The sequence below is a fragment of the Nymphalis io genome, chromosome 6 (genome assembly GCF_905147045.1).
Source record: "Nymphalis io chromosome 6, ilAglIoxx1.1, whole genome shotgun sequence".
Classification (NCBI taxonomy): Eukaryota; Metazoa; Arthropoda; class Insecta; order Lepidoptera; family Nymphalidae; genus Nymphalis; species Nymphalis io.
Window position 1 is genome coordinate 12897362 of NC_065893.1, and position 20368 is coordinate 12917729.

Here is a 20368-nt window from a genome sequence, read left to right on the forward strand (position 1 = left end):
TCATATTAAGCCCGTGATCATATTAGAAACTATATTTAGTGCCACTGCACTAGAATTTCGTTGATAAATATGCTAAATGTGATAAAGCAAAAATATTGATATTAATCTTATATTATTTTATCAATGTAATGACCTACAGAGCCATAAATCAAATGACGAATTAAATAGAATGAAACATTTGATAGTTGTAAAAAAAAATTAGCTATTCACATTTACCTTAATCCTTATGATCATTCCAGCTAAGCGTAAAGCTCTTTAAGCTCGTTACACAAAGTGGTTACAAATCAGTTCAATGGATCACGATTGAAACTACGAACTTAACATATATGTTAAGCTATTGACGTATAAATTCCGCCCTTTCATGAGGGTTCCTTATGCGATACCCATAACCAAAGTGAAAAGGCTAAGATCTAATAAATATCAACCACATCCCGAGTGAAGTAAGTATTCGTCATCGTAGAAATATTTGGTGGTAGAGCTTTGTGTAAGCTTGTCTGGGTTATTCTCACCCATATTCTACCGCCAGACACAAGGCACATAATATCTTAGTTCCCAGGGTTGCTCATTGGTGATCTAAGGAACTGCTTATAATTCGGCGATGGGGTTCACATAAACAGTAACATAATTGAAACAATAAACTTTTCTAAAAACATTTATTTCTAACCATTTTAATGTTACATTAATATTAATTTACTTACAAATAAATTATTATTAATAAAAAATTAATTATATTCTAAATTGTACCTTACACATACTGCTTTACTTATAAATGTTGTTTAAGGCGTGTTGATTTAGCATTGCTGTCTATTTCTTTAGATACCAAACCATTGATGATAGAAAGAGAGAAAAATATGATTAACTACACATCCTTGAAACAACATTTGTAAGTAAGGTCTCTTATCTATTAATCTGTCAGAATTGGTGCTTCAATATACAGAATAAGCATAATATTTGAAATAAATAACGTAATCGTTTGACATTACATAGGTACTCGATTATTGCACAAAAAATTATGTTGTTATGTGATATGCAAAATTTAATTATATTAAATGATTAAAAATCCTTGTTGAAGCAGAATCGAAATGCTTTAGGCTACGAGTATAAACATATTATAATTTTGATAAGAAGAATTCCTCGATAATTCTTACGAATGTATTGATATTCAAAAAATGAAGTGTTAATAAAAAAAAATATGAAATAAATTTCAACTCTCAAGGTTATACATATGTACATATAACACCGACAGAAAAACCGTTAATCTTTTAATATTATAATAATGTCCTCCAGATTGGTTTCGGTCACAGCGGCCAATCTCAAGAGAGATTAGCCAACTACGCAGAAGATATTATAGTGCACAAGTGTGTGCGCAAACACAGGTGCACTCTCTATTCCCTTACTATCATAATCCGATGGGACGGCAATCCGGCACGACCAGAAAGAATTCAGGCGCAGGACCAACGGCTTTACGTACTTTCTGAGGCACAGGAGTGTACACACTTCAAACTTCTAGACTCCGGGCTGCTACTGAGAATTTTCTGACAGAAAAACCCAATAACTTTTTATTGGCTTGAAGTGGGAGTTGAACCCAGGACCTCCGTGTCTGCGGCCATCTATCAAGCCACTAGACCAACGAAGCACTTTAACTGGCACTGGCTTTAATATTATATTGATTTACTAACATAAGAAACTCTATATATATCTAACATCCACTTTTTTACCTACCTTAGTCGGATATACGTTTCTGATTCTATTACATATACCATATTATAAGTAATCAGGTGTTACTGAGTCTAAACGCTTACAACATAAACCATTCATGAAAAAAAGTTAATAAGTTGAACGGATTTTAGTGAATAGATATGCCGCTTTAGTTTCTTTTAAATCATTATTTACTTAAAACTATGTATTAAACTACAATACTGATAACGAGTTAAGCGTTGTATTTTATTTATGATACCTGTTATATGTGTTACAATGTTTTATATAAGAAAAAATACAATTTTTTTCTTAATATATAACCTTGGCTGCCTAATTAATAAAAAAAAATACAGATTATACGCTCGCAGCGTAGGCCGGAGGATAGTGGAAGAAAAATTAAAGTCATGTATTATGGAAATCCAGACCAGTCTTCAGGTGTTGAATTATATATTAAATTTAGGATATAATGTCGTAGCACGAATCGCCGTGACATTGATTAATCGAATTTGTCGGACAGATTATGATTTTATAACACACAATGATTTTTGTATTTTCTGATCGATAATAAAAATAAAAGCGACACTATTGAAATAACATACATATCTCGTAAAACTTACTGGTAGGATTCAAATACAATATGTATATATTTACGCAGCCTTATTTATTTTTATTTAAAGTTCAATTTTAACAGCGTCAACGACAATTTCTTCTTTCTCACCAATTAGGAAAAAGCTTGGACCTTAGTCCACCAATGCGATGCGGTGGATAAATATTCAGCAGAACTTCATCCGACAAATGCAGTTTTCCTTATAACATGTCCTTCCAACTTCAAAACTCAATATAAATATTTTTTTACATTAATTAAATTTTTAAAAATTGTACTTGTTGACATTGGCGCTTTTAGCACCAGGCCAGTGGATTAATTTGCTAACATCCAATTAACCTTACCGAGAAGTGGATAGAGGATTTTAATGCCTCATGGTAGTCCTTTGAGCATATTTGCTTTATTTTTTCGATAATTATAAACACAGGCGTGTTTTTATAATTAACTAACTACCAGCTTCGCACCGGTAATATATTTAAATAAAACGTTTGTATCGCAATTCAATTAACTCTATTGGTTTACGCAGTACATGCCAGTAAAATTTCTCAGTTGGCATAACTTTCCTATATCTTCAACAATCATATTTCAACCAGTTCACACTAAATTTAAATGAATTTTATTATACACTTAAACCTTTCTCATGAATCACTCCGTCCATTGGTGAAAACTGCATGAAAAATGGTTCGGTAGTATTTGACTTAATCGCGTTCAGACAGAAGCGGCGGGGGGACTTTGTTTTATTATTTGTAGTGGTGAATTTTATAATTATGGTCACCAAACCACAAACCACAAATAAAAAGACATCTCTTGACCAATTTCGGCCACGGAGACCGACCGACCGGAGTCTAGCCAGCCACGTAAGATATATCTATAGTACATGTGTGTACACAAAGGACTGACGCGTGATTTGAACTTCGGACCTCGGGCTCTGCAGTCTTATAAGCTAACCACAAGATGAGACAATCAAAAATTTGTAATGGGTAATAAAAAGCTTATCAAACATTATACGGATTCTTTAGACTAGTTTTATTCACAGTGAGACTTAAGATTAATTTCTTACACCAATCTGAATCAGACTAAAGTTAACATTTAAATACACAATTATATGTTATGAACATAATTTTCTTAGCAAATATCCGGTATTTGAGTATTATTCTAACTTAATCATGAGTAGGAAGTACGAAATCACGCATCAGTAATATGGGGTAAAGATTTGTCTGCTTGTAAGAGCCAGTTGACGATCGTTTGGTAATTCCTTTCCATCCATTGGACGTTGGCCGCAGTTCGTTCCAGTACTTGCTGCACTGGTCGCCCAAGATCGCTGCAATATGTCGCGACGAACCTCTTCAACTGGAAAATGATAACAAAAAACTAGAAGCAAATAAATTATATTGTTTCTTCAATCACTCTTGACGTATGTTTTTTTCTGATGCCATAGTTCTTATCAGTAAATATGTGCTGTAGATTCGAATTGTTCATAAGAAAATCAATATATACGTTTAAAAAAAGAATAAAATTTTTATAAATAAAGAAGAACGAGTTCATTTTAAGACGAAATCCAACAAACACTCAGTCAACACAAATGAATGAATGAATAAGTTTTAATAAAAAAATTAAGTTTACTTAGTCACAGCTTAAAAATTAATAGTGGAATTATATTTAAAAAAGAATGTTCTAGAAACGTTTTAAATATTACCTCGTCATATTCATGTACTTGATTCAGTCTCCTGGTGACAACTTTGAGTATAGAGTTGAGAGTAGAGACGGATCCGACACTGAAATAAAAATGCCAACAAATTAATTTATTTTAGATTCCAATTTTATAATATACACTGGCAAAATAGTATATTATCAAAAAAGTTTGTAAACACATAAAAATTTGAGCAGGGATTCTGAAATTCTAATAATAAATCAAACCAGAAAATAAATTGTAGATAATAACCCATTGAATCATAGTAAATTTAAATGACTTTTTATATTATACGTCAAGAAATTCTTATTTGCAGCCCAAAGCGAGAGTTAACAGTGTTTACGCTTTGATAACACGTCTGATGACAATCCTATGTTTTATGTCTCTCCAGTCGTGTCGATTCACCATTCCATCGGATCATGAAAAAGAGAGAATAGACAGTGCATCTCTGGTTGCAAATACATTTCAACTGCTATAATTAATTCTTTGCTGTAAAATATTCTTCGTTGAGAGTGATCATCGTTCAAAATAGAATATATAAAATTGGCTTACTATTCTTTTAATCTTTGCCAATTAGCTCTAACAAAGTTAAAAGCAATTGGCTCTCCGATAGAAGAACTAGCGACCGCTGAAAATACTCTCACTGTATCCTGTTTACGTATCCCACTGTCGTTTCGAAGTGATAAGTCAAGATATCTGAAAAAGAAATACCTTCAAATTCAAGGGCCTTTGTCTAAAAAAAATTTCACAGACAAGTAATATTATCGTTGAAATAAACTTTAGTTATCATTGTAACCATTTTTTAATTACAATCTATTTTGTAATAATTCGAATAATAACATACAAAATACACTTCTATTTCGAAGACGATGAAAAATTTAGAAAAGAAAAATAAAAATGACTAATGCTTTCAAATAAAACTTTAAAAATATTATAAACAAGACCTGTATAACAAATATGGTGCCCTGGTACATCCTAAAACTGAGAGTAGTAGTTCCCTCTCAGAAGGAGCACTTGCAACCATAAAACGATCCCAAGCGAAGCCCCATTCCCTCGCGCCACCTGCTTGAACCCCAACACAATACACTGTGCTTCTTATGTCAGCGTGTATCCTAAAAATATAATTAGTACCTAAGATTTCAGTCATATTTTTGGGTAATTTTAAATTTCGCAGGTAATTTTTGTGTTCAGCATTTCAAGGGCATATTATTACATTTACTTTAAATTTCGAAGGGTTTATGGATGGCACCAACCAACAAATACCAAGTGATCGCTTGTCCAATTCACGCACAAGAAACTTACTCGTTATATGCGTCAGGGTTGGGAGTCAGCATCCAGTTCGTGTACATTCTAACAGCATGTTCCAGGCATTCAACATGCTGGAGATGACAAGCTGTAGAAAGCATGTCTGCTCTGTGTTGAGCTCGTACTACGCTCTCATTTGCAGACACTTCCCAACCAAGATCATGGACCGCGCCGCTTAAAAGACGTAATACGTAACTCTGGAATTTTATTTTAAATTATAAAAATAAAGTTTCGACATACACTCATGAGGAGAGGATGCTTTATCCCAACTATATAAATGACACTTACAGGCTGTAAGGCTATTCTGTAAGGACAAACTCGAAATTCGCCGTAGAAAATAGTCGTGACATGTCAGAAAGTGATATGCAACATAATTTACAACGTTTCAAGAAGAAATGTATCAAAATAGTTTATAACTATAAGTTGATAGTCAAAATTTCACGGATGTGTAATGAAGTGAGTTCTTAAAGAATTGCACAGCTGTTATTTTAATTTTAACATTTCGTGTATCCGCTTCCGTTTGTTTTAGTAAATAGTGGTTTAGCAAGATACAAGCATATGATGATATCAAATCAATCAAATCAAATTATAATAAGCCAGTGGAATTGGTACTTAATAATAATGTCCTCCAGTCCGATATCGGCCACGGTGGCCAATCTCAAGAGAGATTAGCCAACTACGCAGGAGATATTATAGTGCAAGTGTATGCGCAAACACAGGTGCACTCTCTATTCCCTAACTCTCATAATCTGATAGGACGGCAATCCGACACGACCGAAAGAGTTCAGGTGCAGGACCAACGGCTTTACGTGCTTTCCGAGGCACGGCAGTATACACACTTCCAACTTCCAGACTCCGGGTTGCTATTGAGAATTTTCTGTCAGAAAAACCCAATAACTCTTTATTATGCCGACCTGGGAATTGAACCCAGGACCTCCGTGTCTGCGGCCTTACATCAAGCCACTCGACCAACGAGGCAGTCAAATTGGTACTTAATAACAATAGGATTTTAATAATTCTAGACAGTATTTTTTTAAATACCTACATATAATTGTTGATCCTATCAAAATACTATTTACAACTGGTTTTAATCTATCATAAACGTTATCATTAAGAACTGTGTTACCGATACCATAGATACGTTATTAAGAAACTAAAACATTATAAAAATACCTTAAATTTATTATATTTATAATGCAATGTTGTAAAAGTTTTTTCAAGTAATAAACGCTAAAAAATAAATTGAATTGATATAGTAAAATTAAAACGCGTTGATATTAATATTATAATCGTTCTGTAAAAAATTAACACAAGACAACAATTAAAACAAAGGACAAAGCCTCACCATGTGAAAGTTCAACTACGGAATCTGTATTATATTTATATGTATTTGTTTTATATTTATAGTATTAAATGACTGACCAACCAAAGGAGATTGCGCGACTGCCTCGGTGGTCTAATGGCTAGGTTATACGGCTACAGGTTTCGAGGCTAATAAAAGTATAATGTGGTTTATTTACTCGATTTAGTATTTTTGGTCGTTTTTGATTTTATGAGCTCCACCGGAGAGACGGAGGAAATAAACGATATTTGTGTTTGCATACATATTATATGCAAAACTAGTCTATTGGCAGAATATCGTTAAAAGGACAATATTATTATTACTGTTCTCGTTTGAAGGTAAATTATTATAAATGTACGTAAAAATGTAACATCCATATATGTCCCACTGCCGTTCTAAAATCTCCTCTCTTTTGAGGCGAAGGTTTTGGAGGTGAGGCCTCTACGCTGCTCCAATGCGTTTTGGTTACACATATTGTTTTAGAATCTCATTAGACACATGCATGTTTCAAATTATAAACAAAAATTAAGCACATTTTACAAGAATTATAATATGAAAATAAAACATTTATTACAAATTATTTTAATCAAATACCGCTTTAAGATTTTCATTTAATATATAATATGATGATTCAAGACACAATTTAAATTATTTTATCAGTATTAGCGTCACAATTGTTATCATGCTTAATGTACCGTGTTAAATTGAACCAAATTGTTATCAAATTTTATATACCGTAAAGTGAAGCTTTCTACAAAATTTAAAAAAAAAACAAATATTTACATGTTATATCAATGGAACCATCTTATTTTTACTAAATATATTCTCTACTAATGTCCACTACGCTTTCACAGCTAAACCGATGAACCAATTTTGATGAAACTTGGTACAAAGCAAGCTTGAACGACAAGAAAAAACATAGGTTTTTTTATACCTATCACCTGCACCACCTCCTTAATCGGCGTGTGAAACCGCAGGCATAATATATTTATAAGTATTATGCTTTATGCAAAGTCATAGTGATAATTGTAATATTTTTTTATAGCTGTTTACTATCATTTTAGTACCAGTAAGGCCATCTATTATTAATTTAATGAAACAAAATTAATATTTATTATTTAGAAGCTACTCATTCCGGCTTAACAAGGTACAAAACACCTTTAAATCGTAATTTATATAACTATATTGGTTTACACGACGCACGACAATAGAGCTCCTAGTTAGCATGACCTTTTCCTACATATTTCCTTCATCTAAATAAAATTAATACCTGTTATATACATTTTGAACAAAAAATTAAATTTAAACCAACAAATTTCAACTTAGAAAAAATAATACTAACATTCGGTATTAAATAAAACTGAAGAGGAAATTATAAATATAATATTATAAATGTGAACGTAACTACCGTCTGTTTGTAACACTTTCAAGGCTAAACCACTAAACCGATTTTGATAAAATTTAGTGTGAAGCGAGCTGGAACCCTAAGAAAATATACTCGCTCCTCTTCCCCTACCACGTGGACGAATACTAATAAGAATAATATGAAGAATCGTTTCTTATACAAACAGACAAATCTTACCTTATATTCAAGATAGTACGCTCCCTTCGATAGCATCGTGTCAATGTACCCTAAAGCAACCAGCCCCGCCTTCCAGGGTACATAGCTTCTCTCATGAAACAAGTAACTCGAAATATCCAAAGCTGTTTTGTAATCGAGACGCCCAGAAAGAGCGAGGTTCATAGCGTCGTCGATTATTTGAGCTCTATTGATTGGATGTATCTCTTCAAAGCGAGATGGACTGTTTAGAACTTTTATCAGCATTTGCCAATTTTTCTGGTCGTAGTTTATGCGGTAAAAGCCTGACAAAACAATACAATGATTATATTACGTTATAAAGTAACCATTAGTCAAGATTTTTAAACTTAAAATGTCATTATACTCTATCCTTTTTAATTGTATTGTAGTTTGATTATTTATTTCCAAAGGAAACAAGTTATATACATAATATGTTAAAAATTATAGAAGCAGAAACTAATAAAGTGTTCACGGATTGCACATAAAGTAAATCAGATAATAGCAGACCTATTAAAAATACTACTAAAATTGATAAATTAAAAAAAAAATGCCTTAAAAGTATAAATATTATAAGTTTGATTGATATAGAGTTTTAGCTTAAACTTCTAGAGTAAATATTATGTTTACTACAGTTTGAACATATATTCATATTTTAATTTAATTATAAATGTAAAATCGTTTACTACCAAATACGAAAACCTTGAGTGGAAAGAACATTTCAAAATCCTAAAACTGTTTACTACAATACATGTTTGATTTAATAATGATACTTATAAAGCGCCTATTTTGCAAGGTATTAATCCATATTCCAAATTGCAACTTCTAAAAATTTTTGCTTAATTTAATAGAAGATATTGGAAAATATTTAAGGAACGTCTCAGAAATATATCTCACCTGTTTGCTGAATGTTAGCTATAAGCCAATCGTTTTCGCTGACAGGTATATTATCAACCACTATAGACCTTTCACCCCTAAGCCACAGCTTGGGACGGGTTGATTCGAAGTCTTTTTCAGAAGCTGTAGTATAAGATATAGGGATCCACCAAACTGATGAATTGTGTTCGTCCAATGTGTCATTTATTAGGACAAATCTTTCCTGAAATCAATAGTTTGTTATATAAGGCCACCGATACAAATATAAATCTCAAGGTTTGTTTTTTAAATTTGATGCACTTTACCTGTCGAAATGTAATCGATCCACTTTTATAATCTCTAGTTATTGTTAGCACGGGAAAACCAGTCTGCAAAGTCCAAGAATCCATTACGACTCCAACATCAGCATCAAAGGCGTTTTTCTCTCTTGCAGCATTAGTAAGAGCACTCCATAAATCACGTTGTTCTGCATCACCGAACTTCTTGGCATTCAAATAGTCAGTTATGCCAGCATTGAATACATCATCAGTTAAAAAATGATTCATCATTCGAAGTATTGCTGAACCTATTTAGATAAAAGGAAATTTAAAGACCACGTTGCCGACAAATAGTTTATTTTAATAAATTATATTCCGCCTCACGTGCCTGGTGGCTACTTTATAAGGCCGCAGTCCCTAGTTCTGGTGTTAAATCGATGGTCGGGCCAATAAGAATAGTTTTGGCGTTTTGGAGAATAAATTCTTAGTAGCAATCCGGAGTTTGGGAGTTAGCAGTGTCTACACTCCCATGCTTGTTGAGCAGTCGTTTATGAGTTAAGCATGTTAAGCAATCTCTTTCCGGTCATATTGGATTTCCCAATCGAGAGAATACACAGTGCACTTATTTTTGCACTATATTATTATATTACACAGTAAAATAAAGACTAGCATTGAGAATAACAGATAAATATGTTGCTCTGGTCGATATCGGACAGGTTTTTATCATAATACGTTAATATTTTACTGTTCTTGTTTTTATTATTCCATTTATATTTAACGTAAAATCACCCCTTAAATTCTTGTTGAAAAATTTAATACCGATACCTTTTCCATAAGAAATTTTGTCGAATATAGCTCCGATTTCTTCAGGATTTCCAACTTCAACGGATATTTGATGAGACGATGTCAAAGCGTCTAACTTAAAAACGCTTTGAACTTCGTTAAGTATAAAAATTTCCATTAACTTCCAACTTTTTTCAACCTAAAATTCATGATTCATTCATATTTTTAGTAAAAATAATTAACAAAGATGATTAAACATTAATCAATTTAATGATAATATTAATCGATAAAAAATGCACTTGCGAAAACAATTTAATCAGTGATAATCTCATTGAATTCGTAATTTTTATAAAATGAGTCATAGTTAAAAATATTCTGTATTTGTAAATATTTTGTTATTAGTCATTAGTAAATAACAGCCTGAAAATATCCCAACGCTAGGCTAAAACCTCCTGTCCTCTTTAAAACAAAGTTTTAGACCTAGTCCACCACTCATCCGAATCATTTTTACAAATTAAACTGTTTCTGTATATAACTTCGAGATTACCCATAAGACTTTGCCGAGATGGCCTAGTGATTAGAGTGCATGCGTCTTAACCAAAAATCGGAGAGCAAACATTTCTAGAAAAACCGGATCGGATACAATTTCCTGCATTTATTACTATCAACCCGCATTGGAAAAACGTGTAATAAAGCCCCAATTCATCGCTTTAAACGGAAAGGAAACCTTAATTTAATCTATATGAATTGTATTGTATAGCATTAATGCCTTCTTACAGCATCAACAGCGACATATTCAACGTAACTCGCAAACCCTTCGTTGAGCCATATGTCCGACCACCATGCGGGTGTGACCAGGTTGCCGAACCACTGATGGGCGATTTCATGGGCAACCACTGCCGCTACACGTGCCTTCGCTGTGGTTGGAGATACACCATTATCATATAGCATGGCTATCTCTCTGAAAACGATTTTTCTGTTAATAAAAATAATTTATATTGTATCCTAATTTGTATAAGTGCCTCTGAATCCAGACTGCCAACACAAAACTACCCATTAATTAGAATGAAGAAGGAAGAGTATGAGCGTGGATTCGCACTTATTGAACTGTCAGTATCAATGTGCTAAGACGACTTACCACCAAGTAGTATATTTTCTCGCCTGTATTCTTGATATTAAACAAAAAAAGTGTAAGCTTTATTTCAGTCCATAAAACTTCTGATATCAACCAAAAACTATCTCCATATACATCAGAATTAAATACCATTAATAAATTCCAATTAGTAAGTTATACATAATTATATATTTCTCTTTCTTTCTAAAAACGGGCTTTGCTATTATTCTAATTAAAATTATAAATATTAAAAAAACTTCTTCGGTTTGAGGTCAATAGAATTCAATATTATTTTTTCTTAACAAACACCACTAAATATACAAACGTATAATTAAATTTTAATCATCCAACTAATAAACGTAGATATTTACACATAGGTTTATCTTCTTCTTTCAAATGTTAAATTATATATGACAAAAAGAGAAATGAGAATATGCTATTATATTTTTAATACTATATATATACAATATTTTTTTCTAAGCTATTTTCTAAGTCATATATATATTCGACATGGCAAAAATTTATATGATAAAGTTATGAAAATGACTATCACAAGAAATTCAACAAGCGGAATTTAATAAATTATTACTTAAAATATAATGCATTAAATCCTTAATCCTCAGAAACATGATTGACACGTAATCAATAATAATTTATATTATTAGGGGGAGGGAGGGGGCTTTACCAATGTACATCCACCCGAAATTCGCCCATTAAAATTATCCAACTCACTAAGTTTCAAGCGCTTTAAGTGAGTTGAATAAAGCGCGAACACTCTAAGTGATGAATGATCGGTAATGGAGCGTTACGACTACGACAAGCTCTCGTGAAGTTTTGAAGGAAAAATAAATACGAAAATATTGCAAATAGTTTTTTTTATGTATAGAATAGGTAGACCTAAGATGGTAAGTGACTGCCACCGCCCATAGACATTGGCATTGTAAGAAATAATAACCATCCCTTACATCGCCAAAGCGCCGCCAACCTTGCAAAAGATGTTATGTCCCTCGTGCCTGTAATTACACTCACTCAATCTTCAAAGAACTTCAGAACACAACTGTGAAAATGTGGGGGTTGTACCTATCCAGACGAGTTTTCACAAAGCCAATGGTCGTAGAGGGTTTGCGATTATAATAATAACATATTATAATCAATTGTATTTTTTATTCTATTTTTTATATTTTTAATTTAAAAATCAACATACCTAAACGTGAGTAATCCCCAATTCTCCATAGCTCCAGCTTTGAAATCCGGTAATGCAATCATGTCAATCTTTGGTAATGGGAACTTTATTTTGTAATATTCTTCTAAGAATGTCAGTATTTTCGGGCCTATAGCCAGCGCGTACGCGGCTGATGGCAGCGCCTCCTTTCTCGCCCACACCGAAAAGTTATTGTCACTCATGTTAGCAAAATCGGTAACAGCGAAAGCGACGAGATACGTCGACATCGGTAAAGATTCCGCATAATGATCCCAGACGTAATCCTTTAATATAGCACTATAAATAAAGAAAAACATATTTATAACTGCTAAGAAAAATGTTCTCTCATGCTCTCAATACTGATAGAATTGCAACAACCTTAAATAAGAAATTTGTTATGTATTCTGACATAGTATGAATTAATTTCAATTTATTAATAACTACTAGTTATATACTTTTCCTAATCTTGACTACATCGTTGGTCTAGTGGCTGAGATCCGCAGATCCCGAGCCTGATCTGGATTTGAACCCTGGACAAGGCCAGTAAAAAGTTATTGAATTCTTCTGTGGACGAGTACAGAGCATCTGTGTTTGTGTACACGCACGTGCACTGTAATATGTCGAAGTTGGCTAATCTCTCTTAAGATTGGCCAGCGTGGCCAAAGTCGGCTAGTAGGACATCATCATCATCATAAATTTTTCTATAACGTAACTTAATATTACTGTACCCTACATTATAACCAAATATAATATTTGAAGTTGTATGCAGTTGCAATAAACTAATGAGATTAAAAAAAAACTTGCAATTATTTTTAAAAGAGAATAATAGACCAACTAGTTTCGAAATTTAAAAAGTTCGTAATGAACAAATGCAATATGAATTAAAAAAAAATATCTGTTATTATCAACGCTTGTAGAATACAATGATTTAATCTTGTGGACAGATATTTTGATGCGGGTTGTTGACTCAATATAAATGGTGTGTAACGACAATTTGTTGTTTGTATAAAGAGTGTCATACGAAAGGGTGCTTAGTAATGCTATTCAATCGGCTATAGTTAATAGGCCTTATGTATCTTAGTTATAATACTTAAGTACAATGTCAATTATGAATTCTAAATTGGAGATTATGAGCCAATATAAACATGGTTTCGTTCTACATAAAAATAATATTCGAAGTAACTTGAAAGATATAACAGGTTACGGGTTCAAATCCGGAAACACATCACTGAGTAATCAAGTGACCCGTGATGAAGGAAAACATCGTGAGAAAATCTGAATGTCTCGGTAAATTTTGGTACTTTTGTACCAGCAATCAACATTCGAAAAGCATGTGGGTAAGCTCCAAATATTCTCCTGAGAATTGACTTATAATTTTTAGTAACAGTAACAGCCTGTGAATGGCCCACAGCTGGGCTAAGGCCTCCTCCCCCTTTTTGAGAAGAAGATTTGGAGCTTATTCCACCACGCTGCTCCAATCCGGTTTGGTGGAATACACATATGGCAGAATTTCGGTGAAATTAGACACATACAGGTTTCCTAACGATATTTTCATTCACCGTCAAGCACGAGATGAATTATAATCACAAATTAGGCACATTAAAATTCTGTGGTGCTTGCCCGGGTTGGAACCCACGATCATCGATTAAAATTCACGCGTTCTTACCACTGGGCCTAGAACAGATTCTATCGAACAGATGTTTTTTTGAGAATTTAAATTTTACACAAACATGAGATCGGTCAGTTACTAAATCAAATATGACAGTAATAAACGTGCAGCGCCATCTAGTAGCGCATAAAGTAGTTGTCCGAGCAGAAAGTAGCTAAAATATTTTTTTCTGTAAAACCCTTTGAAAATTGAATAATTGTGACCTTTATATATTATATAAGAAACTTAATGGACTTAATTTATAATTATAGAATAAAAAAAAGTTTCATCGATAGTAAGAAAGTTGAGACAGCTGAAAACATTTTGAATAAGATTTGAAATCTATTTCATTATAATTTATCAATATATAACACCTTTGTAAAATAATTATGTATATGAATTATTATTATCATTATTATATATGTACATATATGCACATAACATCAACAGATTTATTAAGAATAAAAATACTGAATGCAATACATTTATAACATAGTATAAATTAATACTGTATGCCTTTTTGTTACTAAATTAATTTAAAAAATATATAATGAATAAATATTATATATTTAATTTCAAAAGGACGTAAAGAAATCCACAATCGAATGTAGTATATATATATATATATATATATATACATATATATATATATATATGTATATATATATATATATATGTATATATATATCACGATAATATATATATGAAAAATAAACAAAAACTTACTGAGGTTCTTTTGCAATAATATTCATATTTGAAACTGAAGTCATGCCGCTGGGCCGGGCGATGCTGATTGTAAATTTAGCCTTCAATGCGGGCTCGTCCCAGCAGGGGAAAGCGCGGCGGGCGTCCGTGACTTGGAACTGTGTTACGGCTATCCATCTGCAACAGAAACATAACGTCATATGCACACGCTCTGTCAAAATATATACCTGTATATAACAACTATAATTATTCAATAGTAAGAATGTCATGAGAGTAAATTTTACATTCCGAACGAGAAATAGTTTTAACTGGAATGATGATTATATATAAAGATATAAATATGATATGATATGATTTGATATTAAAGCCCACAGACATTAGAAGTATACATATACAGAAGTTGTTTTTTCTGTAGTGACCTTTAGCGGTGTGTTGCAACAATTAGTTTGTTTATTTGTTACGCTTTCATGTTTTAACTACTCAACTGACCATTGTGAAATATAATATACACGTTGTCAGGAGTACTGAAAAGGACACAGGATATCGAACACTACCCACCCTCAAACGCAGACGAAGCAATAGACGGCAACATATCATGAATAAAATAAAACACCATGAATCACGAACACGAATCGGCCAAATGGTGTCCAAGTCAGTCAAACTAATTTAACATCACCCATTTTTATACATAAGTACATATATACTATATACTCTAAAAATAGAAGTTGATGTGTCGCAACGCCATCTTGATCTACCACGACTCATTTACATAATTATAGTTTATTATAAAAGAAAACGAAAACTCGAGTTATAAAATTTAAAATTAATTTCACATTAAGATGCTGAGCGTCGATTCATTGATAGAAAATAATGCAGACACGTACATACACACGTAGTAAGCGATTACAATGACCTCCTACTGAGAATACTAAAAGGCGCCATTAATTCTCCGAGCAAAATTTCCGTATCGCATTATTTAACTTTTGGTGACATGCTATAGTTGTTTCCGTCAAGTTTGCAACGTTTTATACGAATTTATTAACCACATTGTATTATAGAGACATTGAAAGTGCACTTTTAATTACACCTCTAACCTTTATATAAAAACATATCAACGCTGTATAGATTTTTATTGAAAAATATTAGAAAAGCTTATAATACTGTAAAATACTGTTACTGGTGGTAGAGCTTTGTGCAAGCTCGTCTGGGTAGGATACCACCCACTCATCAGATATTCTACCGGAAAACAGCAGTACTTAGTATTGTTGTGTTCCGGTTTGAGGGTTAGTGAGCCAGTGTAATTACAGGCACAAGGGACACAATATCTTAGTTCCCAAGGTAGGTGGTGCATTGGCGATGTAAGCGATGATTAACATTTCTTACAATGCCAATATCTATGGGCGTTGGTGACCACTTACCATTAGGTGGCCCATACGCCCGCCTTCCTATTCTATAAAAAAAAAAAAAACGAGTATATTCCATTGGTAAGATGAATATTCAAAAGCTTAGATTTAGATATCTCATGCGATTTACTACAAACAGTTCTGAATTAATATTGTATATAGGTTTCGACCAATGATAACAATTCAAGATCAAAGTTGTTTATTTATTTTTACTCCTGCTTGGAATCTACTATGTGTATACATACATATATATTGGTAGTTTTATCCCCAACATTTAAATGGAAGACAATGTTTTCGTAAGAAACTAAAGAAATATTTTCCCGACCTATTTACCATTCAATTAGAGCTATTTATGTAAAAGTTTGAAAGGAAATTAAGCGTGTAGTTACCTTTTGACTTTCTTCTCTTCATACGAACTTCTATAGAATCCATGAAGATTATCATTTAATATTCCAGTGTAAGTGATATTCAAGACGTATTGTTGTCCCGCTATCAAGGTTTCCGCAGTACTTATGATGTGAAACTGCCTCGGAACGTCGACCGCGCGTCTTGTTATCGTGACTTCCTTACCGTCTTCTTTCTTGTATAACTCTATTCTATGGAAACTCAATTCAACACCATGAAACGTGACTGTATTCGTTTTATTTTTAACTGTTATAACGACACTGATTTCGCCATCGAATGTAAAATTACCCTCAAATATATATGGTGTTAATTTAAGATAATATCGATCTGGTTTTATGTTGGTGGGTAACCTAACGTCAGTCACAGCGTTCTCGTCACCCTTTGTTGTTGATTCAACATGTTTTGTTGTACTCTCCACTGGTAAAACACTTTTACTATTTTCAGTACTTAACGGTATCACTAATAATTTTGATTGTTCACAATGTGATAAATCGAATTTTGTTACATTTGCTAATTGATCAGTCCTGGGACAGGCTGCGAAATTATACACTATGAAAGCTGTAGCGATAAGTGCTAGAGCGAATATGATGAGGATGACAAATGTGAGGCTCTTAGAGAGGTAGATACCTCGCTTGCTCTTCGTAGAAAAGTCAGTCTGAAGATTGCCGTCCATAATTGTCAATGGCTCTCGGCCTTGCGTCATCACAGGAGCATCGCCTCAACTGAAAAGCACACATAAAATATTAATAAAAAAAAACTTGTAATATGTACTGTCATGTGAGTAGAATAAAGCTACCATGTATAGTATAGTCATAAGAAAGAACCAAAAGAATTTTCTGCATTGAGCATGCACTCAATATCATCAGCACTTCTCATCTCTAGAACAAATATGGTGGCAGGAGACCCACGCATCAGCGAACGCATTCCGAGCCTCAGATAGCTAGCCGGGCGTAAAAGTGTGCCAAGTTTTTTTCGTATATAAATAATATTAATATAATAATCACTCTCTATTCTCTTACTCTCATAATCCAATGAGACGATAATTCGACACGACCGGGAAAAGTTTATTCGCAAGTCCAACGGCTTTAAAGCCTTTTCGAGGCACGGAATTGTACACACTTCCATTTTCCAGACCCTAGGCTGCTACTTAGATTATTTCGACAGAAAAAACCCAATAACCCAATTTTATCGGCCTAACTTGAGGTTTAAACCCAGGACATCAGGATCCGCGACACAGTCTGGTACACAGAGAAAAGTCAAGATAAATACTTATTTCTAAAATAAAGAGAAAAAAGTAAAAACCCTGAAGCAAAATCTATAGAACGTACATAGTTTAAAAGCATATTTGCGGATGTACACATCTGAAAATATCATCCGGCATACAGTTTTCCTCACAATGTTTTCCTTTATCGCTCGACTCGAGATGGATGCAACCACGAGGAGAAAAATTTATGTGACCTAATTCGAGTTCAAGAGCTTTACCTACACTTAAAACCGCAACCTTCGGAGATGGTTTACGTACTAAATCCATTGTTCTCTAAAATTTTGATTTGAATTTACCTGGTAATAAAAACAAGCGCATTATAATAACGTTAATTTAAAAATATAATATATAAACTGTTCAAACATAGTAAACCAATGTTCGTGTACTTTTGTTTTTATAACATATACTCAAGTCGAAATTTCGATTCGATTTCGACAGAGGCTAATTCAATAACTTTATATCATTTTGAACATATATGTGCTATATATGTTCAAAATGCCTTGTTGTAAATTTCTTAGATCCTGACTTGATGACTAATACTTTTTTTTATTGGGTAATAAATTTAACTCTTGTTATTGTAACGTCGTGTCAACGTTAATAACTCTCATCGTATGTTGCTCACGTACAACATTCAACATCTAAGCGTCTTTATATTTTTTAAATGGAGCTCCTATACTTATAGTTATTTGAAATTACTTTTGATAAATTTCGTTTTATTTTCCTTCTTAGTCGACATTGACGACCAATGAGGTCTGTCATTGTGTACATTAAGCCTTTTTGTTTATTTTTTTAAATCTATTTATTAATTTTGCAGAAAATCAGTCACTTCTAAATCTTAACTTGTTGAAAGTGATGTGAGTTATTTATTAGGACATAGTGTACCCCAACAGCTGACCACCCGGTCATCTCCTCTCACCGGACACTAATCGTAAATAATAACATTTTAATTTCAATTAACAAAATTTTCATCAATCTGTTGTCTATATCTATAATTATTATATAATATGTTTTAAATGTTTTTTACACCTTTAGTTTTAAATAAAAATAATATTCTTTATATACATAGTAGAAACACGCAAAGGATCTCTTACGGAAACTCAATCTGAACAATAACTTTCAGACAACTTTATTTAAGTTGTGGGGAAGAAAAGCGTTACTTGCATATTACGTTCAAAACTTTGGAATTCAGCCAAGAAAATGTTTCTAGAATAAATTTACCTTATCATATAAATTTTTAATATTTTAAAATTCCAATGGAATGAATAAATTCGAACTGAAGCTAAAAAAATTAACAATAACAATTTTTTATAACCTTAATAGCTTCTACTTTTGCCATCAGAAGACAGATTTGTTGACAAACTAGTTTTAACACGCGAATTTGCTCGCGGGTGTAGGGCAGGTGTTAAGTATAAAAAAGTAGTTTGTATATTTGCCTTTAAACTTGTTTCATACCAATTTTTATCATTGGTTTGGTGGTTTAACCGTGAAAGCGTAACAAACAAACAGACAGAGTTCCTTTCACATTTATAATATTAATACATATGCAGGAAATGTATGATTTTTTTATTTCTAATCACAATAAGATTCAAAAAAGGCTGTGAAAATAACAGTGTCTATGTCTAAAAAAGTAAAAAGTATTTATTCAATTTAAAAAGACTGAGGCAGGCTCTTTAAATTATTATCAGTTAAGAGAATACTACTTAATCAGCAAAATGAGAAAGTGAATTACATTATGACGCTGCATTCGAATAGTATTTAAAGCAAAGGTTTAGTTCCATTTAATTTAAAAAAAAAAAAAAACGAAAATTTGTCAAGAAATTTTGACTGCATAACATAGTGACAAATTTTTAACAAACTAAAAATGTTATCGCAAGTAATAAATTATTTAATGTTATATATTATTGTAAGAAATAAACGGTAACTTGTTTGATTTTTGTAAATTTAAAAAAAAAACTTAAAATTGTATATTGTCCACTTAATGTTTTCAAATCGCTAACTGAAACTATAATATGTGTCGTAATGAGTGTCCGTTACATCTATTAAATTATGTCGTAAAATTATAATACAAGTACTCAAGTATTTAACGCGCACTAACATATGCTAAAGAAATACGTTTTAAACTGTTCACCAAGTGATTCATTGGCAAATAGCTTCGTATGTCTGTATATTGATATGGGCATAGCGTTAAAATATATTTAAATTTGAACGAAATGATGGTAAGTGCTCTACTTTTCCCATATGACGGAACTAATAAATATCTTGGTAGGAGGGCTTTGAGCAAACCCGTCTGGGTAAGTACCAATCACTCATAAGATATTCTATAGCTTAAGAGTAATTTAGTATTTTTGTGTTCCGGTTGCCGAGATTTCCCAGTGGTAAGAACATGTGAATCTTAACCGATGATCGTGGGTTCAAACCCGGGCAAGCACCACTGAATTTTCATGTGCTTAATTTGTGATTATAATTCATCCCGTGCTTTACGGTGAAGGAAAACATC

General features: G+C 32.6%; 1 protein-coding gene across 2 annotated transcripts in view; it reads right to left on the bottom strand.

Annotated features, from left to right (window-relative positions):
* Positions 1–746: 746 nt before the first annotated feature.
* The window catches only part of LOC126768882 (aminopeptidase N), a 33239-nt gene continuing 13617 nt past the window's right edge, over positions 747–20368 (bottom strand). Inside the window, exons 1-14 of one of the 2 annotated variants that reach the window (XR_007669280.1) lie at positions 16592–17329; positions 14821–14976; positions 12450–12743; positions 10909–11092; positions 10174–10330; positions 9397–9656; positions 9113–9314; positions 8222–8502; positions 5295–5494; positions 4937–5104; positions 4545–4688; positions 3999–4077; positions 3324–3652; positions 747–3293 (exon numbers count right to left, since the gene is read on the bottom strand). Coding sequence is in view for 1 of the 2 variants with exons in the window: in XM_050487279.1 (XP_050343236.1) it covers positions 3488–3652; positions 3999–4077; positions 4545–4688; positions 4937–5104; positions 5295–5494; positions 8222–8502; positions 9113–9314; positions 9397–9656; positions 10174–10330; positions 10909–11092; positions 12450–12743; positions 14821–14976; positions 16592–17310 (3009 nt within the window). In the remaining variant the exon portion in view is untranslated. Of the gene's footprint in view, positions 3653–3998; positions 4078–4544; positions 4689–4936; positions 5105–5294; positions 5495–8221; positions 8503–9112; positions 9315–9396; positions 9657–10173; positions 10331–10908; positions 11093–12449; positions 12744–14820; positions 14977–16591; positions 17330–20368 lie in introns of those variants that run through there. The other variant, XM_050487279.1, reaches the window with a different exon arrangement.